Raw genomic sequence first — 27,885 nt, forward strand, 5'->3', positions numbered from 1 at the left:
TATACATTACATATATATACAGTATACACCATTAACACTAAATTAGACAATAAAAAGATACAACCGTACTTATACTAAAGCACAACTCAAAAGACAACCACAGTTCTTTAGTCTAAAAATGGATGAAAAGTGTATATATTCCTGCTGGGCATATAATATACATTCTATGTTCATTGCATGAAATCTCATACATTCACTATTATCTTTCTGAGGATAGACGTCAAAGTCCAAGGAGCCAAATGCTGTTCCTCCCCACTCACAGGATTGCTCACAAATGTGGTGCTGCTTGTAATAAGCTGCTGATTGCCTTTTCTTGACCCCTGGAACCACAGCCACTGAAATAAATAAAAGTTCTCAATTATAGTCCACGAAGGGAATACTTCCCAGCATTAAAATGTTCTACGTGACTGTCCAAACACAAAGACCTTTCTTGATATGCTAATTCAAAGGCCATGTATCGTATAAAAGTCTTAATACCAATAAAGAACTTTATTCGTTAACTACAGGTCAAAAGAGGAACTGGTATATCATGATGGTGTCATAACATACTTGTAACTAACAACACTTTCAAGTCAGATTTCCCTTCAAGAGTTGGATAAGAAATGAGTTTTCTTCACTCCTCTGTAAAGTCCACTTTCATCTGAAATCCTAATAGGTCCAGCTCTTTATCTACACCATTTTTTCATGATTTCCTGGGCCTTCCCACTGGCCTTCCATCCTGCTACTTCCATATCTATTTTTCTGCAAACTAATTGTTCCTCTACCCTTATTACCACATACCCAAACCATCTCAATCTTTGAGATCTGTCTGTTGTCCAGCCACTGATACATCTCTTCACAACTTCCTCATCTGTAATATGAAATTCCAACCAAGCTTTAGCCATTAAATTTAAACATTCCCTGGTCACATCTTTTCAGAATTACCATTTTCAACCAAACTCTAGCCATTAAATTTAAACATTCTGTGCCACATCTTTTCAGAATTTCCATTTTCTCTCCCAGTGACCTTGCCTCTGTTGCACAGAGTAATTCAGGCTTTTTGCATACATCACAAGTTTTGTATCTAATACCTAACAGGTTACAGAATTTATATTTACCACAAGTCCAGAAATCTCTTTCCACTTCGTCCAGGCTGTCGCTACTCTGTTCCTCTGACTACCTGTTTCACAATCCAATGTCCCCCAGGCAGAAATAATGCTCTCTTCTAAGACCTGCCCTTCCACCACAACTTAATGTCCCACCTACCTACCTTCCCCATTGCTCACTATCATAACAACAGCATAAAAATAGGTACTTAACATATTTAGAATGATCCAGATTTTTTGTCCAAGTACTGTACACATTCATATATACTTGCATGCCAGCAATAAATAAGTGAAGTGTTTATGCTGTGAGCGCAAGTTGTAACCTCAATGATTCTTAGTAGTTTCTAATTTTTCTTTACTTTCTCTATTTCTTAAAATTTGCACAGAGGGAAAATTTGGATTCTATTTTGCTTGCAGGAACAGATAAGAAATGCATCTTATGCTGCAGCTCATTCAAAAGAAAACAATTAATAATCAATTCATGTCAGGAAACTAAAGAGACCCTTGAATTCATAATCAAATCACTTACTGGTACCACCTATCTCTGAAGAAGGATATATCAGGATCCTGTTTTTTCTTAATTTATAATAAATAAGGTTTTACTTTTAATGTATTCATTCCAAACATTAATTCTTTTACAAATTACAGTAAAACATTCATACACACAATAATTCTTGCTAATTCTCTCAAGAATATCAGCAAAAACCCTGTCATCAGCAAAGAGGATATCTACATGTCTTTCGGAAACTATGAAAACAGACAAAATCTGTAAACTCTGCTGAACTGTGTACAATGCTGCAGACACAAAAAGTGAAGTAACTGACTGATGGGGACCTGGAGATCCATAAGTACATGCTATCAAAACTCTTCTCCTGTCTTTAATAAAAGATTTTAGCAACTTGGAGCACCAAAGGAAATGTGTGCTAAATATAAGTGATGGGTTTGACTGAAACAAACATGAAAGTAAGCCTCACCTGATTTGCAATGAGATTTCATATCTGGGATGCAGTTGCTCTGGTTATGGCACAGTTGCCGAATTCCCATACTCGTCAATGTTTCTTCCAGCCAATCTGTGCCATTATATCTGAGAACACTAATTTTTTCATGTATCTGTTGAAGTTGATATCCAGGTGGGGCCAAGACGTCTGGAGGCATTGTTCTCATTCCAGACGGGACAGCTGCAGTTGTTGAAACCTGTTTAGGATGAAAAGCATAATTTCTATGATGATACCATGCATCTGAACCTCTTTCTAGCTGTTCACCGTGATCTTCATGAGTTCCTGATGTCTGCCTTCCATGATGGTGGTGAATTGTCGGATGCTCATATACTTCTGGTGTCTCCTGAGTCTCCTCCTGAAATTTCCTCCTAAGGCGTGAATTTTCAAAGTCTGTTATGGTGGTTGATGGAGGTTTTAAGCCATTTTGATTATTATTGTATTCTTCTTTCAAGCTTGCTACACTATTTTTATGAAGCAAGGTATGAATTTCACTAGATTCACTAAAGTTTGAATTCATCACAATAGTAAACTGCTGTTCATCACCATTTTTACCAACATCAGTGGGGTCAGTTTCAACATATCCATCATCATTTGTTAAGCTACTCCTTGTCGTTCTACGGGTCATAACTGGGGAGGGTTTTGAAGTCTTCACAACAGTGGTAGTGAGTTTGTATTCCCAAATTTTAAAAATAGCACCATGACATTCTCCATTGGAGAGTAGAGCTGCCCAAGATACAACACCACTATGTTCATACTCTCGATCCCAAGCGATATGACCGTCTACATGAAAGAACTGTATCTTTGACTGACAGCTCGGGCATTTACCCTTGTTGTAAACCTTGACTCGGCAAGGGTCTCTTCTTTGCGTGTGAACAGGGAAAGCATGACCATATGAATTTTCATGTGGTACAGGCTCATCCACTGGAGCACTATTGCCCAGAATTTGATTAAGCAATGCTGTGAGATGAATCTGACCAGGTTCCTCTGAAATGGAGCAAGAATAATTTGAGATAATGTAAGTTTAAGTGAAATGTACCAGACAGGATTAAAAAAATAACAATTACAATACGATTTTTATAAAAGAATGTTAACCAAAGCTACATTTTACTGTAGTACTCTTCTGATCATATATTACAAATAATTTTTCACTTGTGCACAGTACACAAACTGACAGCTACGCCTTGCTCATCTTTATGAGTGAAACATTTTAAAATTTCACAATTACATTTTAAAAAATAACAAATTTCTAAAATAATTTCTATGTTGTAAATCCCAGACTTATTACTTTTACAAATTCCTTATACGCCAGGCAAAATCCAGAATACCAGAAGGATTGCTCACTGAAATCAACAGGCACTGCTTGGACAGGTTCCTCCTGTAGAGGCGAGCCCCTTAAATGCTTTCAACAAAGAGGAACTTTCTGAAGGTCGAGAGACCAAAACAGAAGACTCCAAAACTCAGGACAAGCACTGAAACATTCTTGGAAAGTCTTGTAAGGTCTCCTCCTAAGGTAGAGGAGACTACTCTCATCAGGTAGGACAACTCTGTCATAACTAAATACAACTGACCCACGGTAATCGTGGGGGATGCGTACCACTAGCCCCACGAATACCTCAAAATTCTAATACTTAAAGCCCCTCTCAAAATGCTTATAACTGCCTATTTTGATAGTTCAAAACACCAAACCACCTTCTACAAATGCTTATACCTGAATATTTTAATAATTTTATCACAAAAAGTGCATTTAGTTATAAAAATTATATGAAAATACAATAATCTGTGAATATTTCTCTATGAAAAACACAGCGAATAGGCAAATTTTCCGTGAATAATGTGCACATACATTCCACAGAGAAATCTGTGGATAGGTGAAGCCGCAAATCCAGAACTGCGAATAGGCAGGGTCAACTGTATATATAAATAAAATTGCCTCCCAAGAGACCCCTAGCATCTTTACTGTGGCATCTTTATGCCGAATGAAGCAAAAGATGAGAAAGTAAAAAATAGAAGCAAATACAAATTACAAAACTACATACCAGCAGAAACTACAGAAGGTTATAAATGCAAAAAGAGTACAAAATTAAGCACAGCAGGTAATATGCCTGCTGAATTACAAACTGGAGATTATTATTCAGAAGGACCTTATTCATATGGAACAAGCCCACAGGGGCCACTGACTTGAAATTCAAGCTTCCAAGAATATGGATTAAACCTTAAAATCTGAAGCTAAAAACCCAAGGTATAAAAATTAAAAATACCATTACACTGAGAAAAACATCAATGATTAACTAAAACCAAAGAAGACAGGCTCAAACACAATGAAGCAAAAAACAAAACCAAAAGAAGGCGATAAAGGAGTAAGGAAAGGAAGAGACTTACTCCTCAGAAATGCTAGACAAGAAAACTGATCCTCAACACAAATAGAGGTGGAGGGAAGAATGAAGACAGTTGACAAAAGATAATTGGATCACTAAAAATTAAAAAGGAATCTTACCTTCATGGTGATTGTTAATAATTAAGAATTAATCATAAAACACTGACAAAGTAGTACTGAACAATAAACACCGAAGGAATAATCATTCTTAGCATATGAACCACTTGTGTTTACAGAACAAAACCTGCTAAAACTACCAAACATGGCGAACTAATCAACATTTTAAAGACGTAGTTTTAATTATATTTGTCTATTGCTAATTTCTGAGTCCAGTCCCGTGTCAGCCGGTGAAATTCCATTACAGCACGAATTTCTAGGTATAACCTTGCTAGATATACCAGAGAAAAAGAGCTTTCAGGAAAGCTGGGGTTACTACCCCCAGTCGAGCGTCTTCTTGGAAGGCGTCGGTATAAGAAGGGGTGAGTGAATTACCACTACCACGGAAACCTACTCGAAAGATCGCTCCTTATCAAAATCCCCGGAACAGAGCGGTGAGCCGTTACAGCCCCCACACCAAACACCCGCCAGGACGGCGACACCAGCGCCACCTACATTCCATTTTCTAGCACGTGAATCTTCGGATTGTTTTGTGTGTGCTCTCCATTATTTGGATTTTCTACTGCTTCAACGATGGCATCGAGCAGCTTTACTATTTCCAAGTTAAGTACCATCTTCTTGTGGGGTTTTGTTCTATTTTTTGGCTGTTATAGTCTCGTATTTTCATAAATATCGAGATCTTATTATGTCGCCACGGCGTCCCCAGCCAGCCATGTCGACCGCGAGGCGTCTCCTTCTGTTATTTTCAGTTGGAGTCGTCTCCTCGTCGTTATAGATTATTTCCCCCTTTGGTTCCCTTCCTGGTGGTTCCTTGCGGTGGCTCCCCCCCCCGCGTATGAATTACGATCATTGGCCTACTGGCCTTGGTGAGAGTGATGCCCCGTCTAGGTACCCCACCCCAGGCTGGGTTCCTTTTGTTTTGGTCTTACTAGGCTAATTAATTTTGATTGAAGATGGTGCTCTCTTGTAGTTTTATTTTTAGTTTTGTTCAGTGGTTTACCTCGGGTGTTGGCGGCAGCCTCAGATCTAACCGCTTCCCCGTGGTAGGCTACGCTCTCTGTTGAGCACATTTTAGTTTTTATGAGTGTTGGTTATGTTTTGGAGTAGGCTTGTTAGCTTCCTTCCCTTGGCCCTGGGTGAGGAGTTCAGGTTGAGGGAGTTTTGTTGCTGTTTTCCTCCGGGATCGTTTTTCGGTGGGCAGAGTGAGCCCCTTGGTTCTCTTCCTCCAATTGGGGGGAATCGAGCTCCTTGGATGTGTTTCCTCTAGGCTAGTCGCCCCCTTGCCTGCCATTTTCATTCCCGGCTGGTTCTCGGCTCAAAATTTCTCTCCCAGTTACTTCCTCGGTCCCTTTTACTCTTCTCGTCCTAGCCTATACTTAGGTTAGGTCCATATTAGGCTTCGCCTAACTAGGAGTCGGGCTTCGGGTTGGTTGCTTCCAGTCATTTCGCCCCTCTAAGATTCATGGTCTGGGAGGTACGATGCAGTTGAGCGGGTGAGCTTCTCCCCGTCTCCTGTTCCCTTCTGGTAGCCTACTCCTTACCTCCCCCCCCCCCCCACTCCTCCTTTCCAGCCTTGCTCTGCTCGTGCGGGTGACGCTAGATGGCGTTTTCTCCGAGTTCGGGACTTCTTTTGTTGGTTGAGGGATTCGCTCCCTCCCATATTGTCCCTAGCATCGCTGTATTGGAGTTGGTGGTTTGTTTACTCGAATGCGTTTCGAGTCACTGTTCACTCTCCGTCGGTTTACGTTGATACGGTATATATTAATTGCTTCACCCTATGTTATGAACATATGAGCATTTACCCATCTCGTTCTCCGGCGGGGAAGTAAGGGTGGAAGGTTTTTTCATTATAGGGGAACGGATCCCTCCGTCCTCTTGTGTTCTTACCATCACTTATTACTGTTTTTATTTATAATTTTTTATTTATTTTTAGATAAGTCAGTTATCTACAGGAGTACTCTCCTTTATTCATTATATATAAATAGTGAGTCCGGCCTATACCAGGGGTCTCCGCCGTTATTTTACTGGCAACCCTTATGGTTAGTTCCTGGTCTCTCTCCCATTCATTCCCCGGAGTACTCCGGGGTCTGAAATCCTACCTTCCTCTCTGAGTGATTTAGAGCTTATTGGCACAGTTTATGTTAGGGAGTTCTTCTCCGCCGGAGTATTCCGGTTGCAGTTGAATTTCCCGGCCTCGCCAGCTTTATTTTGCTTAGGGTGGGAGGTTCATGTACTTTTCTTCTTACAGACTGTTCGCTGTGAGGAGCCGGGGTGCACCGCCTCTCTCCAACAACCCTACGGTCACGTAGTTTGTCGGACCCACGCTGGTTGTGCGGTCCGCCTTGATGACCTGATCGTTTGGCACCCTGATGGTTGTGAGGTTTGCTTTGCTCTCTGCACAACTGTCCAGGACGAGTTGGTAAGTGACAGTCTCTACATCATTCTCCTCATATTGTATATTATACATTGCTATGAGGTTCCCGGAATGGTTTTCGTCCTTAGCTAATTGTTGGTTTTTTACAGGCGGACGAAAATTCCAAGAAGTCTGCCTTGGAATCCCTCCGGGCCTGGGTGGCTGGGTTTGGAAGAAACGTTCCGTCGGGGAAGCCCTACGTCCTCGACGCTAGGTTGAGGGACTTACTCTACCCCGGCGCACGGGTGGCGGCCGCAGTGCCTGAAGATCTGGCCACCCCCATCATCCAGCAGATCCGGGATGAGACCCAGCCACCCCAAGCGGATGTACTCTACGCGGAGGTTTCGGAGGACGTCGCCGCTATTAATCTCGACCTGGAACCGATGAATGTAGAGAGCAGGACCAGGTGGTAAGTGGTGAGGTAGGTGAGGTTGTTGGGCGGGCCCCCATTATTTGACTCCCCTGCTTCATCTGTTTCTTCATTTTCAGGTTTTGTGAAGTCTTCCTCCTTGGGTGATAGAGCTCCATCTGCTATCCCCAAGTTGAAGTTGAAGACTTCATGGAAGGCGAAGGGCTTCAAGTCCTCGTCTTCCAAGAAGGCACTGCCCTTCCCCGTCGAAGGCTAAGGTCTCAGGACCTGTAGCCTCCGGGAGCAAGTCTGGTTCCTCCAGCAAAGCGCGAGTAAGAGGGCTGCAAAACCAAGCCCTCCTCGCCAACCTGCTTTCGATGCAGAGGCCTTTGCTAACCAACTGTATAAGCGTTTTACGGAGGACCTGGACTCGAGATTTAGCAAAATCTCAGAGAAGCTTGCCAGTCATGATAATATACTGGCGGGAATGGCTCATCCACCCCAGCCGAACCACAGTATGTTATCCCGACACTGCGGACCTCCCGCCGTTTGATGTCGGTAACCCTTGGCGGTTCGCTCTCCGGGCCATCCAACATGATGGCAAGCTAACTCTTGATGGTCTTGGCACGAGACGGTTGGAGGAACTGGAGTTCTTCCCCCCCGATCTCCTGCCCCCTTATCCAGGCTTCGTGAGGCTCACGGAGGAAGCCTGGATTTGGTCGGACAAGGTTCCTAGGGAGACTGTCATCGTCCCCTAGGGACCAAGCTCAGTCGGCTCTCCTGCGCACTCTGACGGAGTGGCAGGCAGATAACACGAAGTTGACTCCTTTCAAGGGGAACTTCACCATGTTCGCCCTGGGAGACAACCTTCCCACCCTTGCTTGACAAAGTCGCTCTGGCTACGGCCCGAGCGTGCTTTGAGGGTATTCGGTACCTCAGCTGAGGGAGACAGACCCTACTTCCTGGTATTCCCAGGAAGTAATGAGTTCTGGACAGACGCCCCGTCCACTTTCACGGTCGGGAAGCTGGACCCTTTCTGCGCCTCCACGCAATTTAGCGAGCAGCTCCCAAGCTGCGGAAACTCTTTGAAAGCGGAGTTTGATGCTCGGGTTAAGTTAGCCCGGCCGTTGAACTCCGTATGCCTCACTGAAGCCACTGCCGTCTCCTGCTCGGACGAGCCCTTCTTTCAGGTCTTGGCTAAGTCCCTGCTGGCAGGCTTCCAGTCTGACTTATCTGAGTTTATTTTGGCCAGACTGGAATGTAGGAAGTTCATCTTCGCCGATGCAACTATCCGTCACGAGCCTAACAAGCTCGTGAAAAGCTCGATTTGGGGACCTAACCTCTTCCCTGAAGAGGAGGTCACAAGTGTTATGGCTGAGGCTACACGGGCCAACCAAAGTCTTCGTTCTCGCTGGGGTATTTCAGCCTACAAACGTAAGACCCCAGAATCGGCCGGCCCCAATCGAGAGGAGGTAAGCGTTTTCAGGAGGCATAAGAGGACTCACCACCAGGCGGTAGTCCAAGCCGCCCCGGTCTCGGCAGTGGCACAGCCTTCCACTTCTAAGGCCCACCCACAACAGTACGTGCTGGTCCAACCAGCTGCACCCTCATATGTGGCTCACCGGCATACAACCCCACATATGAAGGCCGTGGTTATTTTCACGGCCTTAATAGGGTTGCAAGGGGAGGAAGAGGTAAACCCTCATCAGAGGAAAGCCCAATACCACCCCAAGGGAAGACCTGGACGTGGTAGGGGAATAAACCCGCCCCTCCCACTGAGAGAACACAGGTAGGCGGTCGCCTGTTTTGGTTCAGGGACCAATGGACCTTCAGCCCTTGGGCACACAGCATTGTGTCCAAAGGCCTAGGATGGAGCTGGATCAAAAACCCTCCTCCTCTAACCAGGTTTTACCAGCCACCCACAGCAGTCCTAAAGGATTATGTGACAGAATTGCTCAACAAACGAGCAATAAAGAAAGTAAGGCACCTAAAGTTTCAAGGCAGGTTATTCACTGTTCCCAAAAAGACTCCGATCAACAAAGAGTGATCCTGGATCTATCGCGTCTAAATCGCTACATAAAATGCGACAAATTTCGCATGCTTACGGTAGCTCAGGTACGGACTCTACTTCCGCGTGGAGCCGTCACCACCTCTATCGATCTTTCAGACGCTTACTATCACGTCCCGGTTGCGCGCGGAACTTCTCTCAGTTCCTCGGTTTCAGACTCGGAATCAGGCCTACTCCTTCAGGGTCATGCCCTTCGGTCTGAACATTGCGCCCAGGATATTCACAAAGCTGGCGGACACGGTAGTACAGCAACTCCGGTCTCAAGGGATATCCCTAGCAGCATATTTGGACGACTGGATTATTTGGGCACCAACAGTTCGGAGTGTCAAAAGCCACGTCCATAGTCATCAGTTTCCTGGAGTCGCTAGGTTTCCAACTGAACAGAGAAAAGTCCCGCCTGACTCGGACTTCCGGTTTCAGTGGTTGGGTCTCAACTGGGATCTGTCATCTCACACGCTGTCCCTTCCGCCTCCCAAGAGGAAAGAGATAGCATCTCTCACCAGGAGATTTCTCAAAATCCATCAGCATCCCGCCGGTCCCAAGAAAGGGTCCTTGGGTCTCTTCAGTTTGCCTCAGTGACAAACCTGCTGTTAAAAGCGAAAGTTAAAAGACATAAACAGAGTGTGGCGGAGTCGAGCCAATGTCAAGCTCAGAGACAAGGTCTCCTCTATCCTCAAATCTTAAAGACAAGATTGCGCCGTGGGCCTCGGTCAAAGGCTTGTCCAATACAGTTCCGCTTCAATTTCCCCCTCCGGCACTAGTAGTTCACACAGACGCTTCCTAAGCGGCTGGGGGATATTCACCAAAACAAAAGTACAAGGAACGTGGTCCACAATGTTTCAGCAGTTCCATATAAACACCCTGGAAGCTATGGCGGTATTTCTAACTCTGAAGAAAATCCGCCCCCAACCGGATTCATATCAGGTTGGTATTGGACAGCGCAGTGGTAGTTCATTGCATCAACAGGGGCGGCTCCAAATCAGGCCGAGTAAACCAAGTAATGGTTGCTATCTTCTCCCTAGCGAACAAGCACGGCTGGCACCTGTCAGCCACCCACCTAGCGGGGGTACGGAACGTGGTGGCGGATTCCCTGTCCAGGAATGCTCCGTTGGAGACGGAGTGGTCTCTGGACATGGAATCTTCAATGGATTTGCCGGGTTCCGGGCCTCCAAGTGGATCTGTTCGCAACGGAGAGCAACTTCAAGCTCCCCTGTTATGTGGCCCCAACCTGGACCCTCAGGCGTTCGCCCAGACGCAATGACAGTAGATTGGAACAGTTGGGAGAAGATTTATCTTTTCCCCCAATAAACTTACTGCTGAAAGTTTTACACAAACTCAGGACATTCAAAGGTCAATTAGCCCTAGTAGCTCCCCTATTGGCCGAAGAGCAATTGGTTCCCTCTTCTTCAGGAACTGGGACTACGGAGTCTTCGGATCCCCAAGCCCATTCTGACTCAGACAGTACAAACCAAGACTGTGTCAGCTTCCTCAAGAATTCAGAATGCCCTAGTTTTATGGACTTTGTAAAGTTCGCAGCTCAAAAAGGAGCGAACATTGACCCCGTCAACACTCTGTTTTTAGAATCAGATAAAAGAGATTCTACTATTAGACAGTATGACTCAGCAGTCAAAAATTAGCCTCCTTTCTAAAAGCATCTGAAGCCAAAATCATGACAGCTAATTTAGGAGTTTCCTTCTTTAGATCATTGTTTGAGAAAGGCCTAGCTCCGGCCACTATTACCACAATCAAGTCAGCATTAAAGAAAGTATTTCTTTACGGCTTTAAAATCGACCTTACAGATTCCTACTTTTCATCTATCCCCAGAGCATGCGCTCGTCTGAGACCAGTATCACGCCTACAGTCGGTTACGTGGTTTCTCAATGACGTCCTTAAGTTAGCATCAGAGCTGGATAACTTTCATTGCTCTTATCAGGATCTGTTAAGGAAGACCTTATTTTTTGATTAGCTTGGCTTCAGGTGCTAGAATCTCAGAGCTGTCGGCTCTCACTAGAGGTGATAATTATGTGAACTTCCTCCCGTCTGAGAGGTCCTCCTTTCCCCTGATCCTAGATTTTTAGCTAAGAACGAAGACCCACAGGACAGGTGGTCCCCTTGGAAGGTGGTGCCCCTTCCTCAAGACCAGTCTTTATGTCCAGTTTATACACTTAAATCTTACCTTTCAAGAACTCCACAGAGTAAGTCGGGTCCTCTTTTATCAGGGAGAAAGGTGGTACTCTTTCACTAAATGCCATAAGACAACAAATTTTATATTTTATTAAACAGGCCAACCCAGATTCAGTCCCTAAGGTTCATGATATTCGAGCAGTTGCTACTTCCATTAATTACTTTCATAATATGGACTTTTCGGAGTTATCTAAATTTACGGGTTGGAAATCACCTCTAGTGTTTAAACGCCACTATTTAAAAACGCTCAAGCCCTGAAATTTTCTACAATAGCTGTGGGAAGTGTCATCTCCCACCTTAATTAATCATATCCTTGTCCTTTCCTTCCCCCCCGCCCGCCTGCCTCATTTACTTTTCTGCTTATTCTCCTGGTTGATTATACCTCACTGCCTGGCTCCTCATATAGTTGTTTCTTGTACCTGTTAATGGAAAAAGCGTAATCTGATATGCCATTATTGTTCCTTTGTGGGGTACTGGACAGTTTTTATTTGGCTCCATGTACCCCAGATGAATGTATATATTAATGTTAATTGATTTTGTCTCTTACGTGTTTAGCCTAAGTTTACGTGTATAGTATTAAGGTTATATTTGGAGTTATTTTGTACACATTTCATGTTTCACCTTGCTTTAAGTAATTTTAAGGTTTTTTGGGGCTTTTTTCTCCGTCGTGCCGGGAATCTGCCCATGTTTCATAGTATTAAGTTTTTCAATGTGCCTTAGATTTAATATAACTTAGTTTTAGAGTTCTTGCTACACGAAAGAGATTGCTTAATTAAAATTATTTTGGTAAAACTTTTGCCTTTTCTTCAGATTACCCTTTATTTCTTTTTCCTGGTTGTTGCAGCCTTGGCATGATTCTCTATCACGATTTCACCGGCTGACACGGGACTGGACTCAGAAAAGGGATTTTGACAGAGGAAAATCTATTTCTGAGGAAGGTCCCGTGTCACCTGGTGACCCTCCTGTATCACCTAGTACTCTCCCCTCCCTCTTGCACATGCCAAGTCTGGGGTTAGTGCTAGCATGGAATGAGGTAGGTGGCGCTGGTGTCGCCGTCCTGGCGGGTGTTTGGTGTGGGGGCTGTAACGGCTCACCGCTCTGTTCGGGGGATTTTGATAAGGAGCGATCTTTCGAGTAGGTTTCCGTGGTAGTGGTAATTCACTCACTTTTCTTATACCGACGCCTTCCAAGAAGACGCTCGACTGGGGTAGTAACCCCAGCTTTCCTGAAAGCTCTTTTTCTCTGGTATATCTAGCAAGGTTATACCTAGAAATTCGTGCTGTAATGGAATTTCACCGGGTGACACGGGACCTTCCTCAGAAATAGATTTTTCCTCTGTCAAAATCCCTTTTTTATTGTGTTTTGAATAGATTTTCAAATTTTTGCACAACCCTTTGCACTATATTGTGTTTTGTTAAAGTAGTTCTTGAGGGGGGGGGAGGAGTAGAAAAGAGTGAAGTCAAGACAAACAGATGACTGGATATAAAATAATAAATAAATAAAAAGAATCTTCCCTAGTTGCTAGCTGTCAATTTTAAGCTAAGACATCCAGTAAGTTAGATAAGTCTTGCTATAGCAATATACTGAAATTGAAGCTCAAAAATTACACATGACATATGATGGCATCATCCACTCTTACAGATACAGAATTTGAAGCAGCCTATGATAAGTGGCGGTTGTTTAAAATTTCAGTATGTACAGTACATTTATGAAGTGTATTCATAAAGTGTATGCAAGAAATATAGACTTTGTTACTCATTTCAGAGGGGGTATGGTAAATGAATGAATAAATGAATGGCAATAAATACGGCACTGCAAGAATTATCAGTATGCTGAATGATGACCTGTGCATGATTATGAGATATAGCTGATACTCTATAATACCAGATATGGCATAGTAACAAGTTTACAGAGAAGTTTCTATCGAGATTATAGAAAGTTTCTGAAGTATCAATATCTTTGGCATTACAGTATGTAACTGTATGCAAAGACTATTATTATACATACATACGGCATCTGTACATGAAAGTTGGTAAAATAAAAAAATATAAAATGATAAGGGCTAACTGCAAAGCATTATGTTTGCTGTCACATCAAATTTCTTTGTCAAGCGCTTGGAACATATGGCATGAAAGTACAAAGTACCTCATAATAACCAGAATTGCAACTAATAAACAGACCAGCAAAAATCAAAATGTACCAATGCCTTGTGATATGAGACTAAATGAAGCACGCTATACTGCATCGGAGATTTCATCAATTTGATTCACATGTTATTTGTATCAAGATAGATCTAAACTTTATACAATTTTAACATTATCTTTAACATATCCAGCAATAAAATTAAGTATAGCATTATGTGACAGACTACAGTAAACTGATTTGCACTGTACTGTATAAGGTTTGGTCAAATAAGAGCTATATGTATATGTACACCAAGACCTATTAATGGTAGAATACAGTAAAAAACAATAATATAATATATCCAACGTACGGACCTGGAGGTCAGAACCTATACTTGTTGCAAAAGGGGAACCACCTGTCACAGGTGAAAGGGTTAACTGTTTTTGGAAAGTACAATTCCACATCTTTAGGACATGCACCTCAGGAAAACTGAAGATATTAAAATAAGATAGGGAAGAATAAACAATGGCAGTGCCAACCAGTGAGGCTTGCAACATAATGTTGATAAGAAACTCAACCTAAAAGGATATATATTTGAGGCTGATAAGAAAAAAAAAAAAGATTCATGGGCTATGATTTCAACACAAGTGCTATGTGCGGCTTTTGAGTAGTTATAACAAATACTAAAACACTAAAAGTAATGAAAACAGTGACAAAAGTAACGCTGTACCAATTACAGACACTTGCATACAAAAAAATGAAACAATGAAACCAGGAACAAATGAAAATACATTCAAAGCATGTGGAAGTGCAAATCATGTACTGTATAAGGTAATTGCAACAGACCATACTGCCCTGAACAGGGCTACCTCAGTTGCTAGTTAACCATCACTTTCACGGAATTTAGGAATCATAAACTTGGCCTCATCAACCAAAATCAGTAAAAAAAAATATTCTTACAAAATAATGGTTTATACTTCTTATGAACACGTCTGTTTGTTATTAATTCGATACTGGCTTATCAGTCAATGAAGTTGACCTTAGATTTCATGTTCATATATATCTAATAACCCAAAATTAAAAATAAAGGAAATGAACAGGAATATTTTAATTGTTTTAGGACAAGTTATAATAAAATTTCTTAAGACAAGTTATAATAAAATTTCTTAAATACAAAATGGAATACTTACTTTCTCCTTCTACCTCTATGCATGTGTAGTGAATCATCTGTCCCTCCAAGACAAGCGTCAAGATCTTCTGGCATTGTTTAAGTATGAATGGGGTACCGAGGACACTTCCAGACTGCCCACTGATCAACACCAAATTGTTTATTGGAGGAAGTGACTTATTGGGATTGTGTGAGTCAGTTTCAGAACTCCAAAATTCTGAATCAGTATATTCATTATTCCATGGCTGAGGGGACTGGGTCAATATGCCGTACATTAAAAGGTCGCCATAACTATCATTATTTACATCTGGGATAACTATTGCAGAGCCGGGGTTTAAAAGTCTGGCTGGAGGTCGTGTACTGTGAATCGGGTTGGAATCCCCATGGGCTTTCCCTGTAAAGGAAAAAAAATGAAATATTTCCTTGTCAGAGGCAGAATTAACCTCATTTATTATGTTTTGCAGAAAAATATCCATAATTTCCAACAAAATACATAAGTTTATTGGGTATACATGCACTCAACTTTACAAACCCATAACATTGAAAAATTGTCAGTGGCAGAGTAGAAGTGCATACACAATAATGACTAAGAATATACCTTTACAGTAACAAGTATTAATAACTACGAAATATACCTTATAGTAACAAGTAGTTAGTCATATAAATTTACAAAATTTTGTGAAATACCTCCCCAAATATGCAACAAAATTCAAATGTTAGTACTGAAGATTGATGATTATTTGATAAAGACACAATGAAGTTCACAGTCAGATGATAAGTACTATTGCACAACTATGTCCATCACCAAAACAACACAACACCAGGTGAGACTGTAAGATTCTCCTACTACTGTAGATGTCTAACCAACCTTAACACCACCAATTCACTAATTATATAAAACTCCAAATCTTGGTGTTTACTAAATGATAACAGAATGGGGCGCAATAGTGAGAGTAGAAATCACTTAACATCCAATAACAGTTCACCTTTACTCAATAGGTAAGGCTAGCCATCTACAAGTAGTTTTCATTCACTTACAATGGCCTACTTACTCCAATAATAGCACGTAAAGCATATGTATAATATTTAGGTTTGAATAAATTACAGGTTTATAAAAGTTAAGTTGCCTGTGCTTATATATCACTAACCTTCAGTCTCTTTATGCTGATGCAAGTACCACATTATTGTCCCATACCGAGCTTCTATCATGAAAACCATGGAGTGACTACCTCTCACTAAGCAGTCTGGAACATGGTCTCCGCTAACATCCAGCTAGAATAACAAGAATAAAAATACAGTATACTGTACAAGAAAAAACACATTATTGACCAATGGTCAATTAGACTTAAATTAGCACTTTGCAGTACCGATATGATATTTTCCTGATTACTCACAACTCTGCATCTATTGAAATGTACAAAATATCTTAAAATAATCACTTAATTATATCAAAACCCCATACAGTGTTATACCTGCTATAGTTGACAAGTAAACAATATATATTTTCAACATCAATTTCTCATCACATTTTCTTTCAACACTAGTTACAGCCTCATATATTAGCAGTCTGTAAAGTAACATCAACGAAATAAAGTAGCAAAGTCTGGTAAGTAGTTACAGTGGATTTAAATGTGAATTCCAGTCCCAGATACAGCCCTATTTCCTATATCAAGACAGAAAATGGAAAACTTATACCAAATAACCTATGTACAGTCACCTACAAACAAATATGAATGCTATTTGGATTTGAACTGGTGACAAAAAATCTTCCTGTTCAAGAACTCCCTCATTACAACAAAGTATCAACTGATGAGCTGTGACTTGTGGCAAAGAAGATACCACCACACAGGAAATTATAAATCTAAAATTATAAATCTAAACTAGCCTTTAAGCAAATTTACAATGGTTTGAACTCTGAATGTACTGTATATGCTGGCTTATGAGTCAACTTGTATGCCATGTATAAAACGTGAACCTTTACCGCTCAGTGAAACTACCTATATACACCACATGCCATGAAGTTTGCAGCCCACCACAATTATTTTCTACTGAAACTCTTGGTATAAATCAATGATGTTAATAATATCAATGGTTCAAACAGCACAGCATTGCATTACTAGTAATTTTTAATACAATGGCCCTGCAAAACTACCTTTCAGTAAAAATTAATGTCTTTCTGCTACCTAACACATGCTTATTTGCATAGCCTATGAATGATACTAACAGTTAAGGTATGGTGAGTTTATTTTCACTATGTGGGCTAAGCCTTGAATATTAAAATATTGCAAATATGTACTGCATTTCATTTGTCATGTAATTGTATAGGAAGTGGTGCTGCCTTATTTTGAGGGCCATCTTATCCCAGCAAATACAGATCTAAACCTGAATTACATTTCAACATCTTAGGAGTCGACTTACAAACTGGATCAACTTGTAAGCGGGCATATAAGGTAAAATGACATAGTACAAAAAATTTATCAGTGACTTGATGAACAATAAAAATTTCTTCTGCATAACTGATAAAAACTGTCTTTCAAAACTAAACTTACAAGATCACATTGCAAATCAACTGGACATTCTCTTAACGGTATTCGCCAGTTCTCACGGCCCAAATTTCCATCGAGCATCAATAAGCCACATTGTCCGTCACCAATTATGTCAATTGCATCGTCTTCACCATCATCTCCCTCGCCGCAGTTATTACATCCAGTTGATAGTTGATCTGAAATACAGGAGGAGACCAGGCTCAAAGTAGTATTTAACATAAGATTTTCATCGTGCAATAAAAGTTAAGTATACCTTAGTTTTACCAGACCACTGAGCTGATTAACAGCTCTCCTAGTGCTGGCCCAAAGGATTAGACTAAAACAATTCAATAACAAGATTTTGGCAGAGCTTTAATTCAAACCAAACAACAAAGTTTCTGTACAGTACAGCACATGAAAATATGTTGTATGTCATTCATCATTGTCAACTGTTTCACCTTACAGGAAGAATGCAGTAAAACCCAAATTAGTATTTCAAATATCATTTCTCAAAGTAACTAGCCTTCACAGCACTCCAATGACAGTGCAAGCCCTCTACCTTTATGGAAACAATAAGAACTCATTAAGCATCCTACAGATGGGTCATTGACTACTTCCTTGGGAATAATCACTGAACCATACAGCCAGCCGGATTATTTTCCCTTAGTAGTACCTACCTCACTACCATCTCAACTTTTGTTCCAATCCATTTATTTCTTCCACCCATACACATATCTAAGAAACAAGGCTAGACCTACCTGTTTTTTTAATTTTTTTTTGGTGAGATGACACTGCCATTCGGACTTTGGAACTAGGCTATCAAGACTTCCACAGGAGTTAGCCATTTTCCTTTCATCAAGATCTATGTCTCTCAATCCATGCTTGTCACAAAACCTGGATTCTTCTATCTAAATAGCTTGCCTTACCTTTTGGGTGGCCCCACGAAAGTATGTATTGTATATACTTTACTGATATTTTATAGTTTTTCCATGAACACATGCATTTGGTAAATTAAAAATGATGAAACACTCCTTAAACAGCTGGAAACTTCAGAAGATGGCTACACTGGCCTCATGCTGGCCATACTGGTTCTACTGCAAGTCCATCCTCCTGTTGCTTTTGTCCCACTTCTGCTTCTGGGTACCCCAGCTCCTACACTTCACCATTGACAAGTAACCTCAGCTAATGCCAATACAGAAGTACACCCTCTCAGGATGCATTTACACCATCACAGTATACGTAAAATTACAACCTCCTCCACCCTTGCAGTATAATCCAAGGGCAAATTTAAACCAGCAGTCTATGTCATTAGTGATGCAATCCTGAAGAATCAAGATTGTCCAGATAACATTCAGTGTTCAAATATCAGGCATTTAACTACACCTGGTTCATCAAACTTCCTGTCACTCCACTCCTCACCAGAACAGACAGTCATTAAGCCTCAAGCTATAAGCATGTCCCAGCAAGTCTGTATAATAAAGAGCCTCTTGAATCCACTAATCAATTCTTAATTGAAAGGTTGCATCACTGTTCATAATGCTGTGGACTAATGTAAATGATGGGTTTGTTGACAAATTACTGGCTGGGTGATAAAGAAAACACTATTCCCATTAGAAAAATCCTAAAAAAAAGTATCCTCCAAAAATAGTGTTAAGCACTATTTGTGATGCTCAATAATAATGATTTTACATACAAATTGGAGTCTTAAACATTCAAATAAAGAATGACAGCAATTACAATAATGAATAAAGAAACAATAGGGACATACCCATATTAGAAAAAACTTCAATGAGTACACGGTTTGGATATAAATCCGGGTGCTTCATCTCACATACAAAGGCATATAACTTATGAGATGGTCCCAAATGGAGTGAAAATCAATTAACTTCTCTACTTAAAAACAGTACAGCATGTGCTGTTTACCCTACCATCAACACATTTTAACTTAAAAATACTTGTAAATAACAAGCAGATTTCCTTAACTATGCAACAGTGATAATGTTAACATGGTGTAGGAAATACGGTTGATGAAAGATAGGTTTGAGCCCATAACTACAGTTAGGTCCAGCACTTAACCCACTACAGTATCCATAATCAAGAGAAAGAACAGCTTTTAGTAGGTTTAATCAAGATACTTCCCTACTAGGGCAGATCCCATCAACGTTCTAACTTCTGCACAGGCCAGTGCTGCTAGTTCTTGTTTAGTGTAGTAATAAGACAAGATAAAATTTTCAATTCTTGAAAGAATCTGGATTGTGACCTAACAATACAGCCTTCAGTTCTTCAGCTAAAACTAGGTCAACTGGTTGATATTCCATCATCCTAACTAATGACTAATCATACTTTTTCAAGGTACTGTATAGCAGAAAACAAGTGTTTTCTTTGGCTGAACCTAAGATGGTTAATCATTTCCATGAAAGAAAAATGTTAGGCAATTTGCAAAATGTTAATCAATCAAGAAAATAACATTAAACTGGAAAAAGAAAGGTTATGGTATAAAACATGATCCGTAAACTGTACTGTAATGAAATCCCATATAGTCTGTGAATATGTGAATTTTCAAAACCTCACCTGCTCTCCAAACATCGCCATCTGATGCTGTCGAGTTTTCTGTATGCCACCCAGATATGTTGTTAGAAGTATAATAACTTAGTAGGACATTATGACCACCAGAAAGCCTCCGTACTAACTTTGTTTGGTTGATCCCTGGAATAAAATACAACAGCAATTACCAATAGCCCCTCACATGGTGTCCAGTCTTAGTTTAAACTGTGTAGACCATTTCTTGCTATAAAACACTAAATTTTCATCAAAACTGGTCAGCACATTCATTATGAAAAATGGAACAACCTATTACATGCTTAGGCCAATAACAGACTCATCAAAGAACTATGCAGCTTTAGTGGAGGTGAACATTTAAAGAATATAAAGTACAGGTATGTGTCATTACCATATTTCCTATTACCTTCTGTATTCCTTTCAAATGAAAACCATATTCTTTGGAAGTTTGTTTTCAAGTCAATGGCCCCTTTAGGTTTGTTCCATATGAATAGGGTTCATGTTCTTAATAATAATAATAATAATAATAATAATAATAATAATAATAATAATAATAATAATAATAATAATAATAATAATAATAATAATAATAATAATAATAATAAGCCTTTAATTTGGAAGAATAATATAACAGATTTTTCATGTGATTTTGCCAAGGCAATCACAAAATACTACTGGAATTACTGTCTTGCGAATGAATTAATATTAAAGGAATTAATGTCTGTGAATGGATTAATAACAAAGTAACTTACTACATCTGTGATATACACTATCATTCTTACCCATTCCCTCTATCTTCACAGCCCAGCTTCTGTCAGATAAGCCCATTTCCCCTTCACACGGTTGGACATCACAAGGGAGAACCCACAAAAAAGTGGCCACTATTAATACACCGAACATGATGGAGGCAATGAAGCATGCACGACGCGCTGGGGACATGGGCGTGGGCGTCCAGATTGTGATTGGTGTGTCAATAACAGCCTTGAGGTCTGCATCATTGTTGTTTAGTAATCTATACTCATTTCCATGTCCCCCTGAAATTAAATTGTAAATGCAGTATACGTTAATTAAAATAATGCACATAAAAAGCAATGTTATTATACAAAAACGTTTTTCTTCCAAATACATTGATCATACGATGCCTTATTTCATTAGAACATATCTCAGTTGACCTATTCTCTTTTTACATGAGTTTGGCTTCCAATATACTATTGCAATGGAAATCAATGTTTTCATTCCATATTACAGCTTCACAAAAGCAAACTGACTCCTGGCTCAGCAAACAGAAACTCAAGTGATATTAAATAACATAACACTCACCTAAATGATTCTGACCGTTGAGGTTGGCGCCTTCATGTGACAGCGTGCGATGCTTGCTGCTGCTAAAAATTTCTTCCTCGTCGCTGTCCTCAACTGCCTCTTCATCGTCGTCATCATCATCTTCCTCTTCTATACCATTCATGTCAGCTTCAGCTTCTTCCTCCTCCTCTTCTTCCAAACCTATACCATCTGTTTCAGTTTCATCTTGAAGGAGGAGGGAGTAATGATTGTTGGTTCCTGTGACAGCAGAGTAATTTTGTACAGTAAACACATTAAAAAATATACATTAAAAAATATAGATGGGTGTTGTTAAAGAATTCTGATACTGGCTAACAAACTGTATCCATTATGAACAGTTTCCTAATCTAAACCAACAGCATAAGCAATATACCGTAAACTGCTTACAATACCTTCACATCAAACAGAAATAACCTTCAAAAGGAAATGCTTCCATACCAACTCTTTGTTGTACTTACAAATAGCCAACATTCATATCAGACACCTCTTACTTAAATCCATGTTGAACAAAAAGCACAAAGATAGTACATACAATAAAACAGATGAAGTCTCAATTTGACAGTCATTCAGAGCGTAGCAAAACATTTTAACTCAACTAAAGCCAAAGAAAAAGTGTTTGTTGATGGTAAGTGAGGTGGGGGAGGAGGGGGTGCACTCACCTACCTACCACAAAATGCTTCCAAGTTTCAATGATCGATTTCAGCTGGTGTTGAGGGACACTCCTACATAAAATGTGATGGTTTATATTCTGGCAGGGATTAAAGTTAACATGTTTTCAGCAACCTTACAATACTGTGCAGTTTAAGAATGGAGATTGGTTTGTAATTGTTGTAGTTACTGGTAATACCAAGCAAAGACTTTCGTACAATAATTTAAAGTCAAGCGAAAAAGTATTTAAAATGGAAAACCGATCAAATATAAACAGTTAATCAGATGAAAAAGTAGCTCAGGACAAGATTGTTTAGTTTCAAAGGACTTAGGAAGCATCTGAAAAGTGTGAAAAAAGAATAATAATAAATATTATGTAAGGGAAACTAAAGAGAAGAGCTCTGCATACAGATATGTGTAAAAGAATATTATGCAAACCTGCAAGAAGCTATGTCAGGTGAGATGCACTCTCCATACTGCTAGAGAGCTTCCTTACAATCTTATACTTATTCACTTGTTTCTAATTTGGAATCAGTTCCATTTCTATCTAAACCAACAGTAATGAAACTTGTCAAATATATTTAGTTTGAATTAACAAACAATGAATAAAATAAATGGAGAGCTTAAAATAAACTGAATTCATTTTAAAACTGAATGTTCAAATACACACACACACTATAAGGAAATATAGTTTTGATGTTGATAAAGAGGCAAGGAACTCATAGAAGATAATACTGAAAATGTAGCAAAGGAAAAAATAAAAGGCAAAACAAACATTAACAGTGCAATTAAGGAAATGAGAAACAGGTAGAACAGGTATAGCAAAGGAAAAAATAAAAGGCAAAACAAACATTAACAGTGCAATTAAGGAAATGAGAAACAGGTAGAACAGGTAATGTTGGGGGGATGACAGTTTCCTTAAGAGGCTGTCCATTCAAATTAATATTACTGCAAACCATTAACTTCTAACAACCTCTTACCTTTGTTCATGTGTAGATAAACCTCATCAATATCACAGGAAATCTGAAAGTGTAAAAAATGATCAAAAACAATGTTTTACAGTAAATTAGTCATGATTACTGATTATTAAGATCTGCACAAATGAACCATCAAGCATTGTTACAGAGTTTGCTACACTTTTTTTTTTTTATAAAGGTTTGGGGATCTAATGGGGACCATAACCCCAGCCAGGCAAGACCCAGTATTGAAGGTTAGGTTACACTGGGATGTATTAATGTATTACAATGCCACATTTTCCTCTTTTCCATTAAATGTCACCTTTAAACTTATTATATAAGTACAATAACAAAATATTTTTCTGATAAATTTTTAAGCAATTTAATGAATTTGGCATTCATTCCATTCAAAGTGCACGACCTAAAGCATACATTATGAATGGGCCTATATTTCCAACAAGCACATTGGCACGTTAGAGGATGCTACTGGAGTCTACTCAATTAGGTTACGTAGTTATGTGCAAGAATTTTCAGTGTCTCCTTCAATATTTTTTATGATGGCTACAATTCTATGATAAGTGTATTCTAAAATCATTATATATAATCCTTGATGTCTTAATTTGGTATTCACAGTTACCAATCAAAAAGCTCCTTCCTGTTTTTATTATTTGAACTTTTGTGTTAGTTATTTGGCTGTTTAATATCAAGCTTTTATTTGTTTATTTTTACAGGCAGTCCCCGGTTTAATATGGTCTGGTATATTCTGCTTTATCTTTATTTATTTTTCAAATATATTCATCAGAATTATTTTCAGTTTATGATAATGTTCCTATTTTGTTCTAAATATCCGACGGAAGAAATATGGCTCCACAAACAGCAGAATAATCTTCCAAAATTTGTAGGTTTTTTTCTAAAATCCATGATAAAATGCAATTTACATTGATTTTCATTCTTAGGACACAACCTTGTAGTACATTAAAAGTAAGGTTTTCTTAGGACTTTTTGATGATTTTTGTGGTTTACAACGATTTTTATTCGTGCATAAAAACAGAACCCCTGTCGCAGTATTTTTCACTGGGAATTATTCCTGTATTAATATACTGTATTTTGCTTTATCTTTTTATTTTAAATCTTTTGTCCATAAAACTATTAAAATTCTTGATAGTGTTTCATTTTTGCTCTAGGTTTCTCAGTGTTTAAACTATCAACCAGGTAAGTTCTGTATCTTTTAAAGGGGAAATTTGCATTTTCTTTCTATAATCCATGATACGGGGTTTGCTAAGTTTTATTGCATATTTGAAGTAATCATCATTCTTAAACCATTCTCTCATACTTTTGTTTTTGGCATAGTTTTATTGCAGATTTGAAGTAATCATGATTGTGGAAAACCAGGTTCTCTCATCCTCTTTTGCTTTTTAAGCATTTTATCATAAGGTTCAAGTATAGTGTATTAAGCACTGTGCTTCAGACTAGTAGTATGATATTGCAAACTTAGCACAGAGCAGTGTGATATCTTAGTGAAGTGATTATTTAAGGACAAGTATTGCAGAACTATATATCAAATACAAAACACTGTTATTTCAATGTTACACATCTGGACTATCCAACAAATGTATGTACACTATAGTATTAAGTGCACATAAGTATCAACAGTATTGGTAAAATTAACACTTTAGATGGGAAGAGTCCAAAGGATTACTGATTTTTGTAGGTCCTATAGTGTAGGCTATGCTACTTTTGCGACTGTGTGAACCCAGCGCTCACTAGGTTCAACATTAATAGGGGATTACAGTGGGAAACTAGGTTTTAGGATGGGGGTATATGTTTACTAGAGAATACTACATAGATGCATCAAAACCTTACCTAAACAAGTGCACACCATATTCTACCACGAATTATTGGGAAAATAGGGTTGTGTAGTAGTCCAACCTTCCCTAAATTAATGTCAGGTGCAATGTCCGATATGACTCAACAGCCCCCTAACTTGACACCCTCTGTGTCAGTATCCCCAAAGAGAATTGGCAACCCTTGAACCCCAAAACCTTACTTGACGATTAAATCTAAGACACTGTGGGGTCCTTATTTTTTTTAACACATAAGGGAGGCTGTAATGAGTTGACCAAACATCTCCAATAAGAATGACTGTCATATAAAAAAAACACATAAAAAAATGATCAAGATACCATACTTCCCATTTTTAAAGCTTACTTTTACTGGTCATTTTCAGGAGCTGTATAAAGTAACTCCAAATACTGCATTCTTTCCTAGATGCACTATCCCTTTATTAGTTTGACATTTCAACACTATGTGCAGAAGTTTCATGAAAATATTCTACAGGTTTTATAATTCTTCAAAATATCTACTGGTTATTGATAAGCAGTTAATGAGACGTTATTAAAATACTGTGGTCCCAACTAAATGCAGTTAGAATTCTATGATGCTAACAATATCTCCTCTACAAAACATAAAAGGAATGATAGTGTTGGATGAGTTACAAAAATATTTGAAAAACCATTCCTCACTGGTTAATGGCAACTGCTATAATTAAAAAAAAAATTATTGTGGACTAAATAGGAGACCAAGATCTCTCCAGAGTAATGTGGCAACATATAATTCCAGAAATCCATTATTATCTCTGTAACTATAAATTTATGGGTTACTATATATCTATTAGGAAAATGGTTTATCATAAAAAGTCTTAGAACTGGCTGAAATACTCAATATGCAGTGTTCCATTCTACCTGATTTCAGGTTTCAATGTACATTTATCAATTATTATAATTTTTGTAAGATTTTTACTGATTACACATAATGCAATGCATTACTACCCTAATACTATTATTCTTGCATTCTGATACACCTTTATCTATTTATTTTTTCTTTTATAATAAGTGGTATCTCTTCTTTCTGTATTTCCCTTTACTTCCTCTTACTTCTTCCTAATGAATACCATAATATTCTTTGGAAGCTTGAATTTCAAGTCAATGGCCCCTTTGGGCTTGTTCCATATGAATAGGTTTCATCTAATGAATAATAACAACAATAACAAAGCCTAAACCATGTTTTTCTCCACTGGCTTCTGTTGTGTTTTGGCACATTTTACAATTCCTGTGTTATTCAGTTTCTTAATTAACCATTTCCATCAAACCAGAGGACCCAGTTTCCCCCTATGGTCCTGAGTAATTGTTAGATATAGGAGTTGGAGAATCACAACGGTATGTTTATTCCCACAAACAAGTCATAAGCTTTCCTAACAAAAGATCAGCAGTCATGAAAATATATAATTCATACGTTTGACTAGAAACTAATTGATCGCGTAGGCTATTTACACAAAAGCCCAACCGAAAATGGCGTCGTAATGAAACAAAAGTAGACTTAATTTACATCCAACATTGAAGCCATTCTATAAGATAGCACATCCCATAATCTCGGTAACTGGCTAGTCATTTCCAAAAGATGCCTGCATTGAAGGAGGGCGTCTCAGACCTGACGGATATATTGTTAAAATGTGGTTCTTGTTATACAAAAACTGGTGTTTGGGGCTGGTAATCCTACAGTTTAGGGGTCCAAATTCACTGCTCCCTTATGTGTTTGTTTAAGTTTTCTTTCCTATTTTCTATTTCTTCTTTCAACTGATCCGCAAACAGAAGTATATTTGCTAAATAATGAACATTTCGTCTGCTCAAATAGTGTAGCGTGCCTGCAACTGTGTTTGTACAGTGAGCGCTTAGGAACCAGGAACCCGGTAGGGGCCTGGCACAGTCTATTCCTCTTCAGCAGCTACTTTTTGATAAATCTGAAAAAAAATGAGCAGTTTAACTACTTAGAGAAGCAGAGATTTATGATTTTTAAAAATTCTAGGGGTCCATATCCCCTAAGACATATTTTTGTATATTTACGTTCCCCCTTTATTCCCTTTGTCTTCTACAAATTCTGCTTCTGCAAGCAGATAAACTGCTCATTTTTTCATTGTTTTCCAAGATTCAATAAATATCTGATAAATCTGTGTGCTGATCTTGATGTTACGTCATGCAATTAATTCGGACCCCTAAACTGTCAGATTACCCAAAGGCCTGAACCAAGTCACATGACCATTATAAGGATGAACCTCAGTATTAAAATGCAGTGGGCCTAACCCAATGACACTCTTATCAGATAGAATACATTAGTAGCTCACTTAATTAAGTAGACTTACGACTACCATAAAATAGGATCGGACACGTAGCCTCGGTGGCTACTTGCCGAGTAGGGTAGGCGAGCCTACATAAGAAAATCACGGAAGGTTAGTGTTAAATATCGATTGATAGAAGACGGACGAAATTCGGCGAAAGCTTTAAATAACGGTCTTCAGTGGCGGTAAAATGGCCATACGCTACTTGAAAGCAATTGAAACGTTACCTTCGCGAGAGTTTAATAGCTCCAGGAGACGAGGTACGGCAGGCTACTTACTAACAGATCATGACTTAGCCGTCGTCAGCTTTGTTTACGTTATGTCAAAGAAAACGGAACTGTCAAATGACAGCTGAGGCGATGGGGGGCTAAAGTATTTCACCCCATGTCCTATACGCACGCCTCCATTTTTAGCGTTTTGCGTGCAGTCTTCTGAAGCTCTCTCTCGCCAATACGGAATAATTTAGTTCTCAATTTAAATCGACACTTAAATATTTTTTTATTCACGGTGTCATCATTCTCTTTCAATCGTAACTTGGTGCCGTCGTCGAGCAGTGTTGCCACGGATGGGGACTTCCTCGTGATCGTAATAAAATTCCATGGTGGGATCAAGGAAATCTAGTTTGGCAACATTGTGTGGGTTTTCCAGCTCACGTAGGAGAGATCAATAACATTTGCTTTATCCTATGCTAAACAAAGTGAGCTAGAGATTGCCATTTTTGTATTTTTAAGGGTTGCACATTGAACAAAGCCTGCAATGCAAACTATATCTTGATTTGATTTCCATTTCAGCAACATGCTCTGCTAGT

At 39.2% G+C, this 27,885-nt stretch overlaps 1 protein-coding gene across 1 annotated transcript; it reads right to left on the reverse strand.

Annotated features, from left to right (window-relative positions):
* Positions 1–27,401, reverse strand: LOC136840689 (uncharacterized). Its single transcript, XM_067107411.1, is given in 11 exon segments — positions 1–302; positions 304–335; positions 2,060–3,067; positions 14,903–15,274; positions 16,029–16,152; positions 17,430–17,602; positions 19,977–20,111; positions 20,747–20,998; positions 21,285–21,521; positions 22,931–22,973; positions 27,305–27,401. Coding segments are annotated over 10 exon segments (2,460 nt in total). The 5' UTR covers positions 22,941–22,973; positions 27,305–27,401; the 3' UTR covers positions 1–185.
* Between the last annotated feature and the right edge of the window lie 484 nt (positions 27,402–27,885).

The sequence above is a fragment of the Macrobrachium rosenbergii genome, chromosome 8 (genome assembly GCF_040412425.1).
Source record: "Macrobrachium rosenbergii isolate ZJJX-2024 chromosome 8, ASM4041242v1, whole genome shotgun sequence".
NCBI classification, from domain to species: Eukaryota; Metazoa; Arthropoda; class Malacostraca; order Decapoda; family Palaemonidae; genus Macrobrachium; species Macrobrachium rosenbergii.